Source organism: Elephantulus edwardii, unplaced genomic scaffold (assembly GCF_000299155.1).
Source record: "Elephantulus edwardii isolate Elephantulus edwardi_28Jun2011 unplaced genomic scaffold, EleEdw1.0 scaffold00060, whole genome shotgun sequence".
In the NCBI taxonomy this organism is placed as follows: Eukaryota; Metazoa; Chordata; class Mammalia; order Macroscelidea; family Macroscelididae; genus Elephantulus; species Elephantulus edwardii.
In genome coordinates, this window is record NW_006399810.1 from 10,059,100 (window position 1) to 10,078,238 (window position 19,139).

Sequence of the window (19,139 nt, forward strand, 5' to 3'; positions counted from 1 at the left end):
AGAGTATTGAGGGTACCATGGACTGCTAGAAAAGCAAGCAGATTCATCCTGGAAAGGGTCAAACCAGGCTGCTCCTTGGAGGCAAGGATTCTGGGGTCCGTCTAACATACTTTGGACATGTGGCAAGGAGGGACAGGTCCTTGGAGAAGGGTCATCATGCTTGGTAGGGTGGAGGGACAGCGCAGAAGGGTAAGGCCCCCTATGAGGTGGATTGATTCAGTGACTGGGGTAATCAGGATGGATGTGTCGGAGACTGCGATTGGCACAGGATAGAGCAGAGTTCAGGAATATTGTACGTAGGGTCACTGTGAGTCGCAAGCGACTCGATGGCACACAACAACAACAACAACATGCTTTACCAATACAAAATTTGATTTCAACTTTAAAATCCCTACCCTCTCCACTTTTCGATTTTTTTTCATTATGTATCTTTTTTTTTGGTTCCCATTCTGTAGTCAGAAACCTTCACCACTCTTAAATATTCATAAATTATATGCTCTTTCACATTCGTTTTACTGAACTTTTGAAAGAATTATCTAGAAGATCTATCATGTTTTGGTCATCAGCCAAAGATAGACACTCACATTCCGTGACAAATATGAAAGATTACAAGAAGCTAAAAGGAAGCTTAGAGACCACTTTTATTCTAGAATTTCTCTTAGTAATCAGGACAAAGAGGTATTTTTTTCCACACTTGTGTAGTAATCATTAACCTTATCACACTATGCACCTGCACAGTTACACATAACTTTACATAATACTGATTGAGCAAAGCAGTATTGTGCTTGTTTAAAACAGCAGTGTTTAAAAAAACACAAAAGACTATAGAATAGTGTTTTAGCTAAAAATTTTATCACCTATATAAAGCACACTACAGTACTCAAATCTGTCTGTCATGTACATACAAAACATACAGAACCCCCAGTTTTTTTTACTTTAATGCTGTTTAACAGATTTAAAAAATTATATACCCATTCCAAAAAGAGGTGACTCAACAGTGTGTAAGTTAACAAATAATATCACACACAAGCAAGAGCCTGCTGAAGATTATCCGAAAATGACTGAAACAGTACATCAGCAAGGAATTGCCAGATGTGCAGGCTGGGTTTAGAAGAGGTCTTGGACATTATAGCAAATGTTAGATGGATCTTGGCTGAAAGCAGAGAGTACCAGAGGAATGTCTGTGTTTCATGGACTATGCAAAGGCATTTAACTGTGTGGGTTATAACAAATTGTTGCTAACCTTGAGAATGGGAATCCCAGAACACTTAAGTCTGCTCATGCAAAATCTGTACCTGAACCAGGAAGCGGTAGTCAGAACAGAGCAGGAAAACACTGCATGGTTCAGGATCAAAAAAGGGGTGTGTCAGGGATGTGTTCTGTCTCCATACCTTTTCAATCTATATGCAGAACAGATTATTCGGGAGGCTGAACTTTATGGGGAGGAATGTAGTGTCAAGATTGGAGGAAGACTCATCAAAAACCTGCATTATGCAGATGACACAGCCTTGCTTGATGAAACTGATGAGGACATGAGGCATTTGCTACAGAAGATCAAGAACTGTAGTCTTCAGTATGGATTGACTCAAAGTCAAGAAAACAAAGATTCTCACCAGTCGGCCATTTGGCAGTTTCATGACACTAGAGAAGAGATTGAGATTGTTAACAACTTCTTCTTGCTTGGTTCAGCAATCAAGTCTTGGCACCAGCAGTAAGGAAATTAAAAGACTAATTGCATTTGGAAAGTCTTTTATCTGAGACCTCTCGAGTACTGAAGAGCAGCAATGTCAATCTGGAGACTAAGGTGCGCCTGAGTCAATCCATGGTCTGTCTTTGCTGTGCATCAGAGAGCTGAACAATGACTAATGATGATAGAAGAATTGATGACTTTGAGCACTAAGGATGATAGAAGAATCAGTGCTGGAGAAGAGTGTTAAACATACTGTGGACTGCCAGGAGAACAAACAGGTCTGTTCTGGAGAGGGTGAAACTAAGCTACTCCCTGAAAAAAAAAGCATTTTGAAGCTTCATCTTATGTATTTTGGGCATGTGGCCAGGAAGGACCAGTCCTTGGAGAAGAACATCATGCTTTGAAGGGTGGAGGGACAGTGCAAGAGAGGGAGGATCCAGAATGAGATTAATTGACTCGGTGACTGGAGAAATGGGTTTAGGTCTGTCGGAGACAATGAAAATGGCTCAAAATAGGGCAAGGTTCAGAGCTGTTGTACATAAGGTCACTGTGAGTTGCATTTGACTAGATGCCACATAACAACAACAATACAGACACATATGCATGCATGCATGAGTGTGAGTGTGTGTGTGTGTGTGTGTGTGTGTGTGTAATGAAGCAGTTTAGTCTTTCCAGGTGCCTTTCAGAACTTGAGTTATAATTAAATATCAGTGATCTCCATTCAGAAATTTAATACCCATTGCCTTGAGTGATGTAATAGGTCTATGTATATACCATGATATATGTAATGCTTGAAAATACTTTCCCAAGGTTCATTTAGAAAAGATTCTCCAGTGTTCTTCCTAACCAATGAACTTGCAAATATACCGTGATGTGCAAACAATGTCAATTTTTTTTCTATTTTCCTTTTTTTTTCAATATTTTTTTTATTGGGAAAAACATATTGGGGGTACAAGGAGGTGAGGGTTGGGGGCAGAAGGGTGAGGATGGGCCAGGATGCAGTTGCAGAGCTGCACAGTTTGGTCGGTGGGGGGAGCAGGTGAAGGAAATGATGAGGGTCCAGTGGGGACCAGATGCTACAGAGGAATGACAAGCATTTTCCAATAGTAATTAAGCCAACTGTCTTGTTGATTTGGGAATTGGATGCCGACTCTCTGGCTTCTTCATGCTGAACAGAGGCGTAGATATAAAGGGGGGAAGGGAGGATGCTTTATCACCTTACTGGTGGTCTTGGGTTACAGCTGCTTGCCTTCTGGCTCCTGAGGGCCGCGACGGTTCACCCCGAGCCGGGGGCCAAGCGCAGCCCACCCCGGGCAGAAGGCCACGACGGCTCGCCCCGGGCAGAGGGCTGAAGGCAGCCCACCCCAGGCAGAGGGCCGCGATGGCTTGCCCCAGGCAGAGGGCCGAGGGCAGCCCGCCCCGGGCAGAGGGCCGCGATGGCTTGCCTGAGCCAGGGGCCGAGGGCAGACCGCCCCAGGCAGGGGGCCGCAACGGCTCGCCCCGGGCAGAGGGCTGCGACGGCTCGCCCTGGGCAGGGTGCCAAGGGCAGCCCGCCCTGGGCAGAGGGCCACGACGGCTCACCACAATGTTAATTTTTAACCTGTCACAATTATCAAGTCTGACTTTTACTTTTTTTTTTTTTAGCAGTCTGTAGATTTTTAAGGGAGCTATGATAGCTTAGTGGTAAGGAGCTACACTGCAAATCCAAAGGTACATGGTTCAAACCTACCAACTGCTCCACAGGAGAAAGATGGAAATTTTCTCCCCTATGATTTACAGATTTTAAAAACCTGGTAGGAGATCAGCTGTAGGTTGGTTCCAAACTCAACAGTACACAACAACATAGATTGCTGAGCAGTGGTTGGTTTCTTTTAATACTGATGTTAAGTTTTACACCTTGTTTAGAGGTATCATTCATTTCAAATTTTATAATAGTGTACAATTATGTGCATTTCTTAGTGTTTAGAAAATAATTTTATTTCCCCTCTATACTAATTTCCCTGTCTTAATCAGGAAGGGGTGTTGGATTTTGTCATGTGCTTTTTCATCAATTGCTAGGATCCTATGGTTCTTGACACTTGTTTTGTTAATGTGAATTACATTGATTGATTTTCTTATGTTGAACCATCCTTGCATACCTGTTATGAATCCGACTTGATCATGATAAATGGTTTTTTTAATATGCTTTTGGATTCTGTTGGCTAGGGTTTTGTGAAAAGATTTTTGCACCTGTGTTTATGAGAGAGATTGGCTTGTGGTTTTCTTTTTTGGTTATATCTTCGCCTGGCTTTGGTATTAGGGTTATGCTTGCTTCATAGAATGTCACTGGGAGTATAAATATTTTGTTGGTTTGTGGTTTTTTTTAAAAAAAACAACTGTGGTACTTGACATTTCTAAAATAATATTTGGGGATTTAGTCCAGGGCTATTGGTGCCAGATCTACAAATAACTTTAAGCATGCTTTATGCATTATTTGAGGCATACTTTTTTTTAAAGGCACATTTGTTTTCTATTAAAACAAATGCTGTATTTGGGACATAATTTTTTGTCTGACAATCTCCCCATGATTCATCTTTAAGTTTGTTTAACAGTCACATTTACTTATTTAAGAGCCAGTTTCCCACAATGAAATCTGTTGAAACCTCTCTTGGCCTTGACATACCTTCCAGGATTTGAATCACTTGTCTGTCTTTGCCTTTCTCTCTTTCTTGTTTGATATTTGCGTTCTTTTTCTTCTTCTTCTTCTTTTTTTTTAAAGGGTCACTAATACTAAGATATTTAATAAATAATATGTGATTTGGAGTACAAGTATGTTCTATATGGAAACTTGTTAAATGCTTAATTTCACAGTGGTTCCAAAAGGTGTGTATTACAACATATATATATATATATATGTTGTGTGTGTATATATATACATATATATATATACACATATATATATACATATATATATATAAAATAAACAGTGTAGTAACATAAACATAGAAATATTTTCTTGATAACTTTCTTTTTCCTCTATGGCCTATAGCAAATAGATGACGACTATATAAACATATTAAATAGAAAGGAATGTAAGGAAATGAATTTTTTTCTTGTTTCTAGAGGTAAGCAGATCTTACCTTGTTTCTTTAGTAGTTACATGATGTTGAACAAGTTACTTCTCTTAAGTAAATTCCACCCCTTTTTTTAAATTAAAAAATGGAAATGATAAATTCATTAAGATGGCAGGAGTGGATGGATGGGGTAAATACATACAATTTCTTGTCAGAAAGCGTGTCTTATTTTACATATTTGAAGAGAAAGTTTTGCCATCATCCTGCCAAAACCCAGAAACCGTCCAATTACTTTTGAGTAGATTTCAACTTTTAGTGACAAAACAGAGCTGCCCTATAGGGTCTCCAAGGCTGTAATCTTTATGGAATCCGACTGCTGCATTTTTTTGCTGCATTTTTTTTTCTGCAGGATGCATCCAAATGCTTAAGTATTTCACTACCAGGTCTCCTTAAATTTAACCACTCACCAAAAAATTCTATTGCCTTCCTGTAGGATCCAAACTCATAGTTTCCAAAACTGTAAAACTTAACACAAGAGGACTGCTATCTTTCTTCCATGAAGCTCCTGATGGAGTTGAAGTGCCAGAGGCACTCAGCCTTTTGGTTAGGAGCACAGCAAACTACTGACTAGCTACTAGACCTCGTTAAATTTAACCACTGCAGCAGTTAAATCTAAACTTAAAATAGTATGATTCTTGACCAGACTAAAGTAACACCTGGTTTTTTTCATATTAGAAGAGAATATACTGTGGCTTTTTTGTGGCAATAGTGGTATTTACTGTAGAGTTATATAGCTCCCCCTCCAGCAGGTTTTCAGAGGCAGTTTAATCCTATGAGAGGAGATTGTCCATCTTGTACCTGTGGAGCAACTGGTGGATTTGAACCCTGCATACCAAGATTGCAGCACAATTTCTTAACCACTGTGCCACCTTGTCAGTTTCCTCCCATGTGGATTCCAACTTGACGATACACAGCAATGACAAACTAGCACAGATAATGTGACATAGCTCATTAAGATTTCAGTTTTACTTTTTGAGGTGCGTAACTGAGTGACTTCCAAGAATTGAAGAGCTGTAGGACAGCGATTGCACTTTATGAGTAAAAATATAATCATACAAAACCATCTACCTTGGCTGTACAATAATCCTAAAACTTTGACTGCATCAGACTGTTTTTCTGAGTAAGCAGTAACTTCCAGTTCACTCTGACTGCCAAGCCAAGCAAATTTCTGCTAATCCTCAAGGAATATATTACCATAGGCTTTTCTTTTTTCCCAATTTTATGTTGATTTGCTTACAAAGTTTGTATATATTGTGTTACGGACTTCATTCACATTGTGTTACGGACTTCATTCACTTTGTGTTTCATGCAACTTTCCCATTCATTATGTTTTATAAAATTAGTCACTGGACTAAAATTAGTCATTGGACTATGCCCGGCATCACTCTGTCTTTTCAGGTCCTCACTGGATCTTTCCCATTTCCTTTACCCATTTTTTCTACCCACAGAGTTGTGCAACTCTGTGATTTTGCCCCTACTGTCCACCCCCTGCTCCAACCCCTCCCCCCTTGTATCCTCCTTGTTTTACTACTTTAATGCCACAAGATGTCACTTCTAAATTGATAAGAAGTATATAACAGATACAAAATTTTATTATTGATCTTGAGAATTTTTACTAATGGAATTCTAGCTGCATGAACAAAGTGCTCAGTATTACTTTTTTCTTATGTATATCATCATCAATTTTGTGGTGTTCAAGATATTTCTTGGGTATAAAGAATTTCTGATTTCTGCATTTGGGGATTACATTTCATAAAAATAACATTTTAAAGGGAGCTCTGGTGGCCTAGTGGCAAGAAGTTGCACTGCAATCTCAGAGGCATATGTTTCAAATCCACCAGATGCTCTGCTGGAGAAGGAGGCGCAATCTCCTCCTGTACCAGTCGGATATGATTTGACAGCACACACACACACAAAATACTAAAAAATAAAATTAAAGCAAACAAAACAAACATTTTAATCTATTTTAAAATTTCTATTGATGCTAAATGATGACATTTTAAAAAGAAATCTCTTTAAATTAAAATTGTATAATCTTGGCATGTCCAGTATTGTAATTACAAATTTATTGCATTTGGAGATGTCTTTCATTATCGCTCAAATGAGCTACACAATATCTTTGCTTTTTAATAATTCGTGAATATTAGTATGAATTTTCTTTCTGTTGACTGATAACTATTTTAAACTTCTAGTGTATTCTTGTGATCATCAGGCAGAAAACCTTTTCTGTAAAATAGTTTTGATATTCGATAGCTAAATCTCACTAAACTGAATGAAACCCACTACCAGTGTATAACTATGACAGAGAGTTGATTCTGACTTCACAGAACAACCTTGCAGGATGGAGTAGAACTTCCTCACTATTATCCTTCTGAGAGTATGGTAGGGTTGAACCCCTAAACTTTTGCTTAGGAGCTTATACAAGTTTGATTTCAGTCTTGTTTAATCTTTTTTATGTTTAGATATTTAAATGAAGGCAGTGTACAATCAGATCATTCCTTCTATTCTTTTAAGTGCTTGCTTTTGTGCAGTTGTAGTTTCTGGACTTGTTTATTTGATATTGACCTGTCCATTCTCTTTAGGTCATCACCAATCTAGTGAAGATGTTGAAGTCCAGAGACACCAGAAGACATTTTTGCCCTCCAAATCACTGGCTGTCAGAACAAGAAGATATTAAAGCAGATAAGGTGTTACTCAACTGTCTTTTTTACTACCCTTTCTTCATCATTCTTTTATTTCTCTTTTCAGTTTTTGTTTTTCTGGGAAGAATATTTTTTCTTTATTTTTTTTTTAATAATTTTAATGAGTATTTACAGAGATTTTGGATTTCCGTTCATTCATTGCTGCACTTCTCTCCCTGCCCAGGGCACCCGCCCCCAGTTCACTCCTCTCTTTCAAAAGTAAAAGAAACACTCCCTCCCTGGGACACAATCCCCCCACACCCTTCCCACCGCCCCAAGTACATTCCACTATGCAACCTTAATTGTGGACTCTTGTGATAACCATAATACCCTATCATACATTGCTTTTAAATTATTCACTCCCTCATCTGTTTCAGTGCAGTATACACAACTTACCCAGTTTTTCTCAGTCTTACCCCAACCCTGATATCAGTCCCATTTTAACAACAGTGGCATCATGCAATATTTGTCCTTTTGTGACTGAGATACCTCATTCAGCATAATGTCCTCCAGGGTCACCCATTTTGAATAATATTGCATGAGTTCCTTGTTTTTCAATGCAGCATAGTATTCCATTGTGTGAATATACCACAGCTTCTCTATCCATTTGTTTGTTGATGGGCACCTGGGTTGTTTCCAACTCCTTGCTATTGTGAACAGAGCTGCGATAAACATGGTGTGCATATATCTGCTTGGATATCAGTTATGGTCTCTTTGGGATATATTCCCAGTAGTGGAATTGCTGGGTCAAATGGTATCTCTATTTGCAACTTTTTGAGAAAGCACCATACCGCCTTCCACAGTGGTTGCACCAAGAGTATATTTTTTAAAATGGAATCATTACTTACTAGTTAACTAAACCGTAACCTCAGACTATTTTATTACTGTGTTAAGTCATAAAGCAGAGTATATGACAATATTATTTGTATTTTGAATCATTAATCCTTATTTATGCTTATCAATCCCAAATTAAAACCTAATGTTATTGGAGTTTAAAAACTATTTTTCCTTTGCATTCATAATACACATGATACGTACTTAAAGGAAACAGCTTATCATTGATTTCCTACAAAAAACAGACAAATTTAATTATTACCAAGAGGTAGATTTTTGGTAATATGTTACCACCACCTCTTCTTTCAAGTCTGTTGTAACTTAGAGCCGCCCTGTAGGTTGCTCTGCGGGGTTTCCAAGGTTGAGAACATTTGAGGAGGCAGAGGGTTGCTGCCTTTCTGCCATATGGCTGGTGGTTAGAAACCCTGACCTTTCTGTTAGTGACCCAGTACCTGCATCAACTTTTAAAAATTATTATTATTGTTACACTTTTTAAATTATTATTAACTGAAACTTAGTGGACATATAATTTACATGGTATATTTTAGTTTACAGCTCTAGTCCGCCATCCTTAATATCTTAGAAAGGAAATTTAATATTAACAGAGGACATGAAGTATTTTTATTCGAAAAAGAATGTGACTGGGTTTATCCTAGAACCTAGGGCTGAGAGAAAGTAGATGGAGGAATATAGAAAAACATAATTATAAAAATGTGTTTTAACGACAGTTTTAGAGAAAGATATGCTCATCATCAGCATTTTCTAGCTCTGCCCATTGAAAATATTCAATTTTAATTGTATCCTAACTCAAAATAGTTAATTGCAAAAAAATTAAGTGACAGTGGGTATTTGATAATATCAGAAATTATTAATTTTTAAAGAGTGGTGTAAGTTTGGCTCATGAAAGCAATTACACTTCAGTTTTTCACTTTATCCAGATATTACACATCCATTTATTGCACAGAACCTTTAGAAATTTCTTCTGGATGCAGCAGGAAAAAAAAATAACTGCACTGTGAACAATTCTAGCATGTGAAGAATAAAGTTACTAGATCATAGCAAGATGTCTATATAAGTATGAATGAGTTTAAAATACTGACTTCAAATTTGGAAAGGTGAAACATTTGTAAGAGAGTACACAAAAGTACTAAACAGACTCTGATAATCCCCTAGGTCACCCAGCTCTATGTGCCCTCATCCAGAAATGTATGGCGGTTCCGGCGAATGGGAAGAATAGGTCCATTACAGTCTAACCTAGATGGTAAGTGTACAGTGACTTTCCTTTTATTATTATTATAATTATTATTAATTTAGGTTTATTGACATATAATTAATTACATGCCGTAAAATTCTGGTTTTAGTCGATAGCTCTGTGGATTTTGATACCTACCGCCATATACCCACCACCATATTCAACCATCTAGAATGATTTGCACTTTCTTGTGGCAAACTCTTTCCCCAACCACTGTTTGGGTTTTTTTGTTCTTTAAAGTAGTACCATTTCTGGAATATCTTTAAATGGATTTATACTATATAGCTTTGTAGTCTGGCATTTTTCATTCAGCAAAATACCTTTGATATTTAATTATGTTGTTGGATATGTCAACACTCTGTCCTGTTCATTGTTGAGTATCCAATTGTATGGCTGTACTGTAGCTTTTTGTTTGAAATTAGCTTTTATACAATCATATATTTATGTGGATTGTGTTTTATACAAGCATTCATATACATTGTGATTTATATAATTAATTAATATTGATCCATGACTCTCATTACCCCATATCAAGACCCCACTGCACTTTGCCTATTCCTTCACAACCCCTCCATCCATTCATTTTGCTCCACTTCTCACCCCTTTTGAATGGTTGTACATGTCCTGCTCCTATTTGCTAATTTCAATAGCTGTGTTATCCCTATGTCGATTCTTCAATTGTCCTTTGTCAGTTTTTTGATTGGTCCTTTACATTGTCTGAACATTATATTTTTTTCTATAACCATTTCTCTCACTCTCAGGCATTTGCGCGCACACATACACACAGAGACGCTCAGTTACCCTCCTGTTTTCACAGTAGTGGTCTTACGCAGTATTTGTCCTTTTGTGACTGTTACAGTTTACTATTACTATCATTGTTACTATTACAGTGTAATATCTTAGAGACTCATTCATGTGTCATATTTTATGAATTCTTCATTGTTCTTTAGTGCTTTGTAGTATTCCAGTTTGAAAGTACCAACTTCTCAATCCATTCATTTATTAGTAGGCATTTGGATTGTTTCCATCTTCTTGTTGTGAATAATGCTATAATGAATAATATATATATCTCCTTTATGTCTCAGTTCTCATTTCTTTGGATATGGGATTTTTATGTTCATCCTTTTGAGGAAGTCCCAGACTAGTGGTTATACCATTTTACAAAATCTGCACCAATCTCCACATCCTTTCCAGCATACATTGTTCTCTGTCCTTTTAAATTTTGCTACCACAGCTGGGATGAAATGATCTGTATCTCTGATTGATAATGATTTTGAATGCTCCTCATGTGTTGTTGGCCATCTGAATATGCTCCTTGGTGAAGAGTCTTGGCATGTCTTTTTGCCCACTTGGTCATTGGATTATCAGTCTTTATCTTGTGGAGACTCTGTAGTATTCTTAAATTTTAGTTACAAGGCTTGTTTCTGAAATGTTGTTGCCAAATATTTTTTTTGCAGGTCTGCCGACCTTCTTTTTACCCTGTTGGGAAAGTTTATTGATGCACACAGGGATTTGACTTTTTGAGGTCCCATTGGTCAATTTTCTCCTCTCCTGCATTTTTGGGACAATTTTTACTAGCCTATCACCAGAGCTCTCTTGCTGTAAACCAGGACTTCTAAATGATTTCCTATTTTTTTACTTGATATTCTTTATGGGTTTTGGTTTTACTTCCAGGTCTTTAATCTACTTTGAGGTGGAGATGAGATGTGGATCCTGCTTCCGTTTTCTGCAGATGGATAACCAGTTTAGCAGCACCATTTGTTAAAGAGGCTTTTGGTTTATCCATTTAGTGGGTTTGGTTTCCTTCTTGAATATTGATTGACCATAGCTGACGATCTTTGTTATGTACCGGCTGACCCTCTTGTGGGTTTTCAGAGGTGGTAAATTGCACAGAAAGAGATTGTCCTTCCTTCCTTCTCCCACAGAACAGTTGGTGGATTCAAACTGCAGGCCTTTGGGGTTGTAGCACAGCTTCTTGCCACTCGGGTTCATTTCTGGATTCTGTTTTGTTCCATTAAACTGTATACCTGTTGTTGTACCTAACCTTTAAAAGTCATACCTTATTATTTACATATTTCTCCCCCAACTTGGTTTTTGGCAGTTAGGACTGTATTTGCTATAAACATCTCCTTCCAGGTTTTTGTGTGAACATATGTTTATGTTTCACTTGAATAAATTTTTGGCAGTGTGTCATGTGATTAATATATGCTTATCTTTAAAAAGAAATGGCAAAACTTTTCAAAAGAGGCTGAATCGTTTTACTTTCTCTCCAGCAGTATTTTGGAGTGCCAGTTGCTCTATGTTGTAGCTAACACTTAAAAAAAAAATTTATTAATTTTAATGAACATTTACAGAGATTTTGGATTTTCATTCATTCATTGTGGCACATTTCTCCCTGCCCAGTCTTCCCCCCCGCCACCCCTCCCCCGCCCCAGTTCATTCCACTCTTTGGAAAGTAAAAGAAAAATTCTTTCATTGGTATACAATCCCCCCCACACACCCCACCCCACCCCCCAGCCCCTGCCCCAAGAACACTCCACTATGCAACCTTAATTCTGGACTCTTGTGATAATCATAATACCTTATCACATATCGCTTTTAAACTGTTCTCTCCCTCATCTGTTTAAATACAGTGTATGTAATTTATCCAGTTTTTCTGTCTTACCCCAAACCTGATGTCAGTCCCATTCTACAGCAGTGGCACCATACAGTATTTGTCCTTATTTAACTCCGCATAATCTCCTCAGGGGTGACCCATTTTGAATAATATTGCATGAGTTCCTTGTTTTTCAATGCAGCATAGTATTCCATTGTGCAGATATACCACAGCTTCTCTGTCCATTCGTTTGTTGATGGACACTTGGGTTGTTTCCAACTCCTTGCTATTGTGAACGAAGCTGCGATAAACATGGGTGTGCATAGCCAACACTTTTTAAAGCCATATAAAAAGATTGTTTTTGCCATTCTGAAAGATCTGCAGTAACTTTTAGTTATGAGTAAATTAAAACCTCATGGTAGTTTCAATTTGCATTTCCCAGCTGACTAATAATTTTGAGCACCGTTTCATTCACGTTTTTAATAAAGTACTGAGTTTTGGGAGTTCTTTATATATTCTGAATACAAAGAAGTTATTTTGTGCAAATCTTTTCTCCCAGTTTATGGCTTATTTTTTATTTTTGATTCTAGTGTCTTGTGGAGTAAAAATTGGGTTTTCTTTTTAATTATGAAATGCAATTTATTAACTTTTTCTATTACTAATTATACTTTTATTATAGTATTCCTCTTTTTACTGAACATAATATGCTTGCTTATTTTCATCTACTTTTTCTTACTAAGTAAACCTGTTTAGTTGACATTTTTAGGATGCAGTGTAAATGGTTTTCCTAATTGAGGAGTTACAGTTGATGGATGATTCTCTGTCTTTTGTTTCTTTATTCTGAGTTCAGCAAAGGAAATGGGACTACTAGAGATCAATAATTGCTTTCCCTAGGATTTACCATGTAGACATATTTGATAATCTTTGTATGTTCTCAAAATTCTCCTACGCTTTCATCGCAGTGGATAAGCTTTATGAGGTTCGTGTTTGCTAATCTAAAACAAAAACCAAAGTTATTGTGTAGAGTTGATTCTCCCTCATAGTGACCCCAGGCCTGGAGGGGCACTGCTTTTGGGTTACAAGGCTGTCTATTTCCACAAAATGAGACAGCTCGTCTCTCTCTTGTGGAATGTCTGATTGCTTTGAGTAGTTGATCTTTTGGTTAGCAGGCTAGTGCTTAATCTCTGTGCTACGAGCATTCCTTGTGATTGCTAGAATTTAAAAAGTAAAATAAAAATATGAAGCTTTAGAATTTTAACAGTTTGCTTAATGTTTTATAAACGTTTCTTTAGATTTTGGTCTACATAGATTTTTTTAAAGCAATTTCTGTTATACTTGCTTATCAGAAAGGTTAAGAGATACGGTTTTTTGTTTTCCACATTTTAAAATATTTGTTTAAAGTGGTTTTTGGGGTGGTTTTTTTTTAAAAAAAAAGGAGGAAAGAAGAATAAAATTTGTGAGAAAGAAAGAGCATATACTTTGGGGTTAAATTCAGACTGAGATGTTTTAACATATTGATTCATTTGGTGAAATAGCCATCACTACACGTCTCCACCCATGCATTTTACAGCCTCTGAAAGTCTGCTGGAGCGTCATCTATGAATCTGTTCCAACTTCACAAAGCATACCAACAACACGTTTGTGTAGATCAGCTCTTGTGACCTGTTACATAAGGAATTACCAGCCCCAAAGCAAGTGGTTCAAATTCACCAGCTGCTCTGTGGAAGAAAGATGGGCAATCTCACCCCTTTGCATCTACAAAAATGACCTTTTTTTGTTGTTGTTTGTATTATGCTTATTTTTTTTAAATGGATGTTTATTATTCATCAAATTTATTCCTGTTTTCGTTTCGTTTTCTTTTTTTTTTTACTGTATTATTTTTACATGTACCGTCAAATCAGATCTGACCTGTACAGGAGGAGATTGCCCCCTCCTTCTCCAGCAGAGCATCTGGTGGATTTGAACCATGTACCTCTGGGATTGCAGTGCAGTATCTTGCCACTAGGCCACCAGAGCTCCCTTGTATTATGTTTATTTTATACTACCAAATACCTCCTATTTTTGCTTCAGTAAGCAGATAATTGAAATTTAAAATATTATCTTATTCTGTCCCATATATGTACTAGTATATTATTTATATTTATTGTACTTTTTATTTTTCTTATAGGTGTATTGTTTTTTTCTAGTGATAGCCCAAGTTTTAAAATGTCTAAAATACACCAGTGGCTCACTTGGTTGGGTGAGGTTTAAGGGGAAGAGATGTCAAATGCTGCTAGGATTACAACCCATTGCAACCCCATCATGATCTCCTTTACACTCAGGTCTTCACTGTAATCACTCTGTCACTCTCTCCTTGAAGATCTTCCTCTGTTCTATCCTATGCCACTCCCATGATCTCCTCCACGTTCAGACCATCACTGTTATCACTCTGTTACTCTCTCTCCTTGAAGATCTTCTTCTATTTACTGACTCTCCTCTTTTCCAAGCATGATGTTTCTTTTTCAGAACCATTGCCTCCTGGCAACATGCCAAAAATGTGTGAGACACAATTTCCTCATTCTTCCCTTCAAGGAGCACCCTCAGTGTACTTCCTGTGAGAGATCTGCTTGTTCTACAACAACCCATAGTATATACTCAGTGCTCCTTCTTGACACCTTAATTAAGGTCCTCGGTTCTTCTCTGATCTTCATTATTCTTTGCCCAACTTTCACAAGAACAACAGAGTGAAACACTGTATTATCCTCACTATCTCTGTTGTAATCGAGTCCAACTTTGCAGCTATTGGATCATTCCATCTGTCTCAAGGTATTTTGGGATATTTTAAAAATTTTCACTCAGTCACTCAGACACATTTCATTTTATAACATTAATCACAATTGTGTAGTGCCGTTATTTACCCTGTCTTATCAAGACCTCTCTGTAGTGCTCAGCTTTTCCCTGTGCCCTGTCCATCCTTTTGCTAATCTGTGTTCCCTCCTGGCCTGGTCTATCAGCCCTCTACATTTGTTTCTGCGAGTAAAGGTATTCTACTACTGGTAATGTATTTTAAGGAAATGAGAGCTGCAAAACAACAGATGTATGTAAACCTATGTTTATTGCAGCATTATTCATAATAGCAAAGTCTTCCTGTTTTGATTGGCTTTTCCTGATAATATGACCATAGTATACTCAAGATGAAGTCTTATCATCCTTGCTTCTAAGAAAGCATACATACTGACTACATTTCTTCCAAGACATATTTGTTTATTCTGTTGAGTCTATGGAATATTCCACATTCTTTGCTAGCACCACAGTTCAAAGGCATCAATAATTCTTTGGTCTTATTCACTACCATACTTTCTCACATGTGTATGAAGTGATTGAAGATACCAGGGCTTAGGCTAGATGCACTTAGGTCCTCAAAGTGACCTCATTCATTGCTCTTCACTCTTTAAGAGATATATTTTGCATCTGATTTGCTCAATGCAATATGTTGCTTGATAGCTTGACTACTACTTCCCTAAGTGTTTATTACGAATGCAAGTAAAATTATTTTTTTTTTTATTAAGAAAAATTCTTTCTTTGGTATACAGTCCCTGCACCCCCACCCGACCCCACCCCTGCCAGTACAATCCACTATGCACACTTCATTCTGGACTCGTATGATAACCATAATACCCAATCATATATTGCTTTTAAACTGTTCGCTCCCTCATCTGCTTCAATGCAGTATACATAATTTATCCAATTTTCCTCAGTCTCACCCCAACCCTGATGTCAGTCCTGTTCTACAACAGTGGCATTATGCAGTATTTGTCTTTTTGTGACTGAGATATTTCACTCAGCATAATGTCCTCCAGGGTGACCCATTTTGAATAATATTGCATGAGTTCCTTGTTTTTCAATGCAACATAGTATCCCATTGTGTGAATATACCACAGCTTCTCTGTCCATTCATTTGTTGATAGGCATTTAGGTTGTTTCCAGCTCTTTGCTGTTGTGAACAAAGCCATGATAAACATAGGTCTGCATATATCTGCCTGAGTGGCAGGTATGGTTTCTTTAGGGTATATTTCCAGTAGAGGAATTACTGGGTCAAATGTTATTTATATTTGCAAGTAAAATTCTTAATAATGCCAGTCTTTTCTGTTTATCATGTTGTTGTTTATTTGCCTGTTTGTGAGGATTTTTGTTTTCTTTATGTTGAATTTAATCCCTAAGAATGCTGTAGTCTTTGAGAGTATGTGTGTCACCTATTAGGACTGCAGAGCCCTTTCCTTCCTCTCCCAGAATGGCTACTGAAAGAATCCAATCACAAGAAGCAGCAGTTGTTCTTTTTCTGTCAAGGATGTGAAACTTCTCTACCCCCTTTCCCAGAAATAGTTATCTGAGACCCCAGCCCACTTCCCTATCCTGTAGAAAACATCTGTGAGCATCCTCTTCCCCAAGTTCCTTTTAAGAGAATATAAAACCTCTCTCCAACTTTTAGCGGGGGCTGGTTTTCTGCTTGAGAGCCAGCCCGGCAGTTTCTCCTCAATAAACTGTCTTGTTCTTCCTCAACAACCTTATATCACCCAGTCTGGCTGCCAATTCTGACAGCATACCTCTCTAAGGTTTCCTCAGTTTGTGAAGCTGAAGTGTTGAACATTCCCAGATGCACAGTTCTTTGAGTTAGCATCATGACATGCTGTGCACTATGCCACCTAAGAACTGTAAATGTGAATTCTCAGCGATTTTCTTCATTTGAATAATTCTTAATGATGCTAACAGTGATAAGGAGATGATAGTCTACACAGTGCCTACACAGAAAAAGCATTCCATAAATCTTTATTAAAGCAATATGTAGTAGATTACAAAGTCTTCCAATAAACACGTGTGTTTTGATTTTTACTTGTATAGGTTATAAAAAGAAAAGTTTTATTCAGAGACAATTCATCAAGTAGTCAAAATTTTCAAGGTGTTTCCTTTGCATTGGAATGATTTTGAAGGGCCTAGTAATGATTCTATATACTAGTTAACAACTATCTCATCCTTTGTCTTTTTATATTTGGGGAAAAATACTGTTGTGAGATTCTGCTGCATATGAACAATAGATCTGAACACTGGTCCTGGCCTGTGCCGTCCTCACAATCTCTGACCCACTCAAGCCCATTGCTGTAGTTACCATGTCAGTCCACCTAGTTGAGAATCTTCCTCTCCTTCACAGTCCTCCACCTTTCCAAGCATGATGTCCCTCTCCAAAGAATAGGACATGTATTTATTAATGAAATACAGATTAAGGCCATATTATATACATAGAATTAAATAGAAATTCAAGTCAGTGGCAGTGGTGGCTCTTTGGTTGATTCTGGGTTTGTTTTTATTCATAGAGTGCTCTGAGAGGAATTTAAAAAAAAATATTAGGAAGAAAAGAACACAAAGGTAGTTTATATGACAAATAGTATACTCTTATGTGGCTAAAATTCTGGCCTCACTCTTTTCACCTTATCCAGGCCATATCCTGCTTCGATATCTTTTATACCCTATCTTTCTTTCTTTCTTTTTTTTTCATAGATATTTTTTAATCTTAAAGTATTTTTATACTAAACATACACACATACTTAAAAGGTGCTTTGAAATGTATAGCTTTATGTCTGTGAATTTTTATGTTACTATAAGAATTTTCCTAACATCTTCAAAGATGAAATATAACTTTCATTCTCTGTAAAAGGTGATTATATACATGTATAATTTTTTAAAATTTTATTCTGATTTATACAGAGTTTGAATACATTGTTTTTCACAAAAGATCCTTCCCATTTCCTTAACCCCACCCGCCCATCAAATTGTGCAAACCCATGATTAACACCTGTACCTCCACCCATCCTCACCCCTCTATTTCCACACCTTGAATTCTCTTACTCATTCTACAATAATGGCTTTATACCCTTTCTTGAAGTGGGTTTAACAGAGGTCTAGAAATGTAGCTTTGTAGCTCAGTATGAATTCCTTAATATCAAGTAAAAGTATTTAAACTTTCTTTTTATGTATTAGAGGATCCATGGAGCATTTTAACTAATTTACGTGGTGGTGGTAGTTGATTTGTTGCCTTAAAGGTTTTACGTTGTGTCAGAGGGTAGGTGTAAGTAAGGCAAGGAACATGTAGGTAGATGAGTGAGTAGATTAAAGTTCTATGGATCATTCTTAAAAGCCTTGACAACACAGCAGATGAAGTGTTGGGCTGCTAACCTGGAAGTTGGCAGTTTGAATTGCAACAATGCTTCTTGGGAGAAAGATGATGTATTCTGCTCCCATAAAGATTGCCAGCCTTGGAAACCCATGGCTCGTCCTACTCTGTCCTGTAGGGTCAGTGATGACAATAAGTTGAAGGGTGTTTAATAAATCCTAACCATAATAAGTGAAATGGAAAGGAAAAGGGATTGACTAATTGAAGTTTTACATTTGTTTTAGTGGGTTTGGAGTCACCACCACTCTCTGTATCTGAGGAAAGACAGCTTGCGATTCTAACAGAATTGCCGTTTGTAGTTCCGTTTGAGGAACGTGTCAAGGTATGCAGTTTACTTCTTTTAGATTAACTGTCTTTTCGGGTTATTTGCAATTTTAATGTTAAAAATTTTAGCTCATTATATAACTTATGATGTTTTCATTGAGCTGTAGTAGCTAATAATTTATAAAAACTTACACTAGATAGATATTTGATTGCATAAGTTTATAATTTGTTTTTAAAAGGACCTGTTTGAGCATTATTCTCCTTTTATAAGTTTTACATTCTTTTTGAAAATACAGACATTTAAAAGGTGTACTGGTGTACATTGGAAGCAGGAATGGTATCCACTTCCTAAATAACAGGCTTCCGGAAACTCTATGAACTTTGATAAACATCGATAGTTGTAGAGGGGCTTCAGGCCTCATAAGGTTACTGTGAGTTGTGCTCAACTTGGAGGCCATCAACAACTGCTGTTCAGTCATTTATTATTTATTAATTATTATTAAT

The 19,139-nt window shown here is 37.2% G+C and overlaps 1 protein-coding gene across 1 annotated transcript in view; it reads left to right on the top strand.

Annotated features, from left to right (window-relative positions):
- The window catches only part of UBE3C (ubiquitin protein ligase E3C), a 216,901-nt gene that overhangs the window by 104,108 nt on the left and 93,654 nt on the right, over nucleotides 1-19,139 (top strand). Inside the window, exons 14-16 of the mRNA XM_006887657.1 lie at nucleotides 7,386-7,490; nucleotides 9,492-9,579; nucleotides 18,596-18,693. Coding sequence (XP_006887719.1) covers nucleotides 7,386-7,490; nucleotides 9,492-9,579; nucleotides 18,596-18,693 — 291 coding nt within the window. The remainder of the gene's footprint in view (nucleotides 1-7,385; nucleotides 7,491-9,491; nucleotides 9,580-18,595; nucleotides 18,694-19,139) is intronic.